A 5,881-nucleotide genomic window follows, 5' to 3' on the forward strand; every position below is an offset into this window, starting at 1 on the left:
TGTGCATCTCATGTAGCTTCATCATCTTATACACTTACACATTCACATGCTCATTCTCACATTGTTCATCATAAGCATGCTCATAGATGTGATCATTGTGATCGTTTTGATCATTTGGCCGAATATTATTTTGATTTGAAAAATAAATCTCATTTGCCAAATGTTTCTAGTAGACCACATGTTTTTAAATGTGATGTTTGTGGTAGGTTTGGACATCTTGCAAAATTTTGTTATGATATATAAAAAGCTTCTAAGTTGCAATATGTTCCAAATAAACATTTGTTTAATGATGTTTCTCATTTGTAAAATAATTTTAAAAGACAATCTTTATTTGTAAATGATTCCCGTGCACTAGTTAATGGTCCACAAAAACAAATGGATCTTTTTCATTGCACAAATTACAATCGAAAGGGTCATTTGAGCGAATTTTGTTATGACCGTGTTAGTGCACCACATGCGTCCAAGATGGTTCATAACCCTAGGGCTTTGAGCTTTATTGATAAGGGTCATGTCTCTAAATAACCCGGCACCAAGAATGCTTGGGTGCCAAAATGATTCTTTTAAAACCAAGAACTTAGTGTTTTTATTTTTCTTTTTCTTGGTTTTTAAAATATGCTTCAAAAAAATTAAATATGAAAAAAAAAATTCTTTGATCAAATCTTTTGTTTTCATGACTATGAGTTTTAATTTTCATGAGAGGTTTATATTTATGTAACCCCCCAGGTTTATTGGGTGTTTATTCCCAAATCATGTTTACCGAATGCTAGAATGATTATATTGGTTGGAACAATCTTAAGAGCTTGATATATTGTTGCCTCTCTTGAAACTCTTTTGTCAAAGATTTTGTTTTGATTTGTTGCTTTGAATTTATTATATTTCACTTATATGATGATATTTATATGTTTGTGCTCATGGATCATCTATTCGTGCCTTATAATGTATTCTATGATTGGTTTGATCAAGTTCTACAAAGAAAATTTTCTTTATTGATCAAACATTGTTCTTGGACTTAAATCTTGATTTATGATTTCATTTGATTGATTTGTTTTCATTTAAAAACTTTTTGCATGATTCTCATGCTCCTCTTTTGATTTCATAAATCTATTTTTATACACTATGTTTTTATAATTATGTAATGAGACACTTCTTTTATAAATGATATATCTATATGTGTTCTTATTGTCCTCTTGTATGTGAGTAATATTTAACATATTTTTCATCTATGCTTGCTCACATGTTTGGCCTTGGTTTTTATTTCATATACTCTATATGGCATTTTGATAGGGGGAGCAATCCCTATACTTATTTTATACTCACCCATGCTCATATGTAGAGGGAGCTTTCGCTCTTTTCATTCTTAGTGTTTAACCCTTTTTGATGTTGTCAAAGGGGGAGAAATATTGTGAGTATAGCCTTTCTTATTTATATGCATGATAACCTTTTTGATGTTGTCAAAGGGGGAGAAATATTGTGAGTATAGCCTTTCTTATTTATATGCATGATAATTCTAATTTATATATTCATTTGGGGGAGAAATATTGTGAGTATAGCCTTTCTTATTTATATGCATGATAATTCTAATTTATATATTCATTTTTTTCATGTATATATATCTCTTTGTGTAAATTATTTATCATCATCAAAAAGAGGGAGATTGTTGGCCTTCTTATTTTGATGATGTTTAACAAACAATTTACGACTAATATTATTTGTCTAGTGTTTGTGTTTATCTATTTATTGTAGACAAATAATATGTTGAAGGATGGATGGAATTGTGCCTATACGATCATATCCAATGGAGGTTGGAGGAATAGTGATTGAAGCCTATGCAATTCAAAGTTAAAGATCCAAGTTTAAGCTTCATCCGCAAGTTTACCAAGTCGAGCTTATTAAAGACCTATAGCTTGGGTAATCTAGTTTAGGAGTTTATATTATGTGTGTTAAGTACTTTAAGCTCAATATCATATACACACACACATTATATTGGTTTATATATATATATATATATATATATATATACTAGTTATATATATATATATATATATATATATATATATATATATATATATATATATATATATATATATATATATATATATATATATATATATATATATATATTATATATATATAGTTATATATATATAAGATATACTTAATAATACATGTATATATATAATATATACTATATTATATATATATATAATATATATAATATATATATATATACTATAATATAATATATATATATATATATATATATATATATAATATATATATATATATATATATATATATATACACATGTATATATTAACTTATATATATATATATAATAATATATATAACTATGATATATATAACTATATAATATATAATATAATATATATACTAATATAAAATATACTAATATATATATATATATTATATATAGTATATATTATAATATAGTACTACTATATACTATATATATAAATAAATATACATAGAAACCAAAACTTAACTTATATATATATATATGGAAAAAGTGAATCTGCGGTGACTCCGTAGGCCGGCTCTGAGGATGCGCGATCTGGGCGGTTTATTATAAACCCAATAAAGAGATCTGAGCCCTTCGTTGAAAATCCCATCCCCCAAAATCCCTACCCTTCTCTCTTCTTTCCCGCTCAGATCGCGCCATCACCGACCCCCTCCTCCTCACCACCGCCCGAAAGCGCCGCCGCCCAAGCTCGGCCAATCCCTCGACGTCCCCGTTCAGCGTCGCCGCCGTCCCCTTGCCCTAGCCATCACCTCCCCTCCTCCTCTCCAGCTCCCGAGATCGCCGCCGCTGAGCGTCGCCGCCGGGTCAGCGCCGTCTACTCCTCCTCGCCATCGAACTCACCCCTCGTCATCAGCCACGCCTCCGATGGCATTTGAGCTCAGCCCTCAGGTTCATCGCCGCCTCCGGAGCTCGACCAAGCCCTCGACGTCTGCCCTCATGGCTTCGAACAAATTGAAAGAGTCGACGTCTTCGAATTCTTCAAAATCAAAGCCTACCTCTTCTAAATGCAATAATCCTCCAACTTCGTAAGTAATTTGCCATGATATATTTAATTTTTAACTCTTTCTGAATTATAATTTTTGTTGTAAGCCATGATGTATAATGTTTGTGTTAATAAACTTGTTAATATGCGTCTTAATTTGCCCAAATATATTTAATTTTTAACTCTTTCTGAATTATAATTTTCTTGTAGGGCTAAGATAACACACTTGAGAATTCCGGCCAATTTGTGTTATTTTCGAGATTTAATTGATAAGCGAATAAAATTAGATGAAAGACACATAAAAGCCCTACAGACGACACCTTTTCACAGCTTTCTCAATATACCCACATCCTTGAGCAATGAGCAAATAGCAATTGATTGCTTGATTCAAAATTTTAATCCTGATAAATGCTCATTCATGATTGGGAATAAAAATTGTGTGTTCGGTATAGATGATATTCACCGAATTACCGGATTGCCAAAGGAGGGAATTCCGATAAAAATGAGTGGGGCAGCGGCTAATACAATCTACACCTATTTTGTAAAGAATTATAAGAAAGCCGATGAGGAAAAGAAGGCGGTGATTTCGGGGAAGCGCGATAGAATGGCCGAGATGATTGTAGATATGATTAATGAAGACCCTATAATATGTGTGAAACTTATTGTGGCTTTCATTATCGGCTTCATATTATGCCCGCGGACATGTAAGACATGTCCCTTGTGGGCGTTTAGATATGCGGAGCAGTTATCAACTTTGCATAAATATAATTGGTGCCATGCGGTGTTCACTCTTCTTTGCAAAGAGATGAGTAAATCAAAGAAGTCTCTTAGTATGCGGGAATTAGGTCAGCGCTCAAATGCCGGGTACATGGGTGGTTTTTCCTCCGTTTTACTGGTGAGTTACATGAACATTATTTTGTATATCTTCCCGTATTGATAATGATTATTGTTTATGCACATGCTAATGTGTAGTTTCTTTTTTGTAGGTTTGGTTTTATGAAAAAGTAGGGGAATTAGAGTACACTTCAGATATTGAAAGGTTACCGCCGCTCTTTTGTGTGAAGAGTACTGGAAAGTGGAGGAGGACTACTATGAACAAATTATATAGAGTCCCGAAGTTGGTTACGGATAATGGCCAAGAGAATACTCCTCTTATTCATACGGCATCGCCAAGAGTATTTGTACATATCGTTGCTCTAATAGTTCGTTATTTTATGTCCCTTTTGTTAGTATCTATGTTTGCAACTATAGTATACGTACTAATACTAGCTTTTTTTTGTCAAATAGGAATCAAGGAAAGCTGAATTAATTTTCTTAATTGTGGAGAAAACGTACGAGTTGAATGAGCTCACTACAGAATTACGAGAATTAGAAGAGCGTAGTGCTAGATGCCAAAAAAAAACCAAGGAGAAAGAGGATGACAAAAATGTAACTGAAGAAAAAAAAATCAAAGAGGATATGGAAGCTAAGGAATTTGAGAATTTGGAAGGAACGGGGGAAGCCGATTTATGTGATGACTTTGTGATGAGCGCAAGAGACGTGAGAGCCGATTTATGTGATGACTTTGTGATGAGCGCAAGAGACGTGAGAATTTTAGAAGATGCTCGGTGAGTTTAGTTTTTTAAATTTTCTTACAATTTTAATTTTTATATTTTCCATATAATTCTTGTGTAACTCTTTGTTAATTATATGCCTTCTCGACTCTATAGAGATGTTTCTCAAAAAGATGAAGGTGGTAATGAGAATAACAGAGAAACGCCATCTATCAAACGGGCTGTCGGAAAGAGGGAGAGGAAGGATGGACCCTCTGTTACTTCACCTTATATGCCTCTAGATCAACCAAAGGAAGGCACAAAGAAGAGACGTGTCATCCAGATATTGGATAGTCCTGATGGGAAAAAAAAGTACAAAAATGAAGAAGGCTTCATACCTACATCTAGAGACTATCCAGGTAAGGCACTGGCGTTTGATTATGAGAACAAATTAATTGAAGACTTTCTACAATCGAGAATGAACCGAGAATGAACAGGTAACTGCTACTGACTTATTCTAATAATAATCTTTGAATTTACTTAATTCTAGTAGTAATTTTCTCACAATGTACTTGCATATAGTGATACGTACATTTGGAAGTGTGCCGAAGCAAGCGTATCTCGCTTAGATGCTTATATACTATTATCGGGAGGTGAACTCAGTGACGATGTAGGTTCTAAACAATTGTGTTATTGATTGTTTGATGTTGCGTATAAAATAATTTATATTAACTATTTTATTCATTCATGGTAATTTTTGTAGGTGATCGATGCATTTGTTATTCGGCTTTGTAACAAGATTGAAACAACTGATAGTTATGATCAAAAGATACATGTCACAAGACCTTGGCTTGCAGTAAGTATATCCTTGTTTTTTTCACTAATTGGTGGATATTATTATTATGTTATCCCACAATGTTGACATTATTGCATCTTTTAGCAAGCAATTCTAGAAGGAAATCTGGAAATGGTGGCAAAACGAATGAAGGAAAATGTTTCTCAGCAGAAGTTCTTAGAGTGTGAAAGAATTCTGATCCCGATTGTCAGCTCCGGACATTGGCACCTGGTAGAGTTAGTGAGAGGAGAGAAAAAATTCTATCACTACTCCTCAATCAACTCCCCCATTTATACCGTCGATGCTGTGAAATTTAGAAATAAGTTTATGAGTTTCATTGAGAGTAATTGGGGATTGGGGAAATCGGAGCATCATGGTCTTGTGTCAGTTGTCGTGCCACAACAAGGACCGTAAGTGTTTTATGCATTTCTAATTTAATTGTTCATTTTTTTTGTTCATAGTCATTTTCAATATTGTAATACTTTCCCCCT

The 5,881-nt window shown here is 33.2% G+C and overlaps 1 protein-coding gene across 1 annotated transcript; it reads left to right on the plus strand.

Moving 5' to 3' along the window:
* LOC109832481 lies at positions 2,725-5,048 on the plus strand. Its single transcript, XM_020399838.1, has 4 exons — positions 2,725-3,918; positions 4,010-4,204; positions 4,311-4,630; positions 4,733-5,048. Exons 1-4 carry the CDS (start codon positions 3,442-3,444, stop codon positions 5,046-5,048), a joined length of 1,308 nt encoding a protein of 435 aa, XP_020255427.1. The 5' UTR covers positions 2,725-3,441.

Source organism: Asparagus officinalis, chromosome 1 (assembly GCF_001876935.1).
Source record: "Asparagus officinalis chromosome 1, Aspof.V1, whole genome shotgun sequence".
Classification (NCBI taxonomy): Eukaryota; Viridiplantae; Streptophyta; class Magnoliopsida; order Asparagales; family Asparagaceae; genus Asparagus; species Asparagus officinalis.

Coding starts and splice junctions, on each gene's coding strand:
- LOC109832481 (XM_020399838.1), top strand. CDS start 3,442: ATGATTGGGAATAAAAATTGTGTGTTCGGTATAGATGATATTCACCGA. Junction 3,919..4,009: donor GTTTTTCCTCCGTTTTACTG/GTGAGTTACATG, acceptor TCTTTTTTGTAG/GTTTGGTTTTATGAAAAAGT. Junction 4,205..4,310: donor CGGCATCGCCAAGAGTATTT/GTACATATCGTT, acceptor TTTGTCAAATAG/GAATCAAGGAAAGCTGAATT.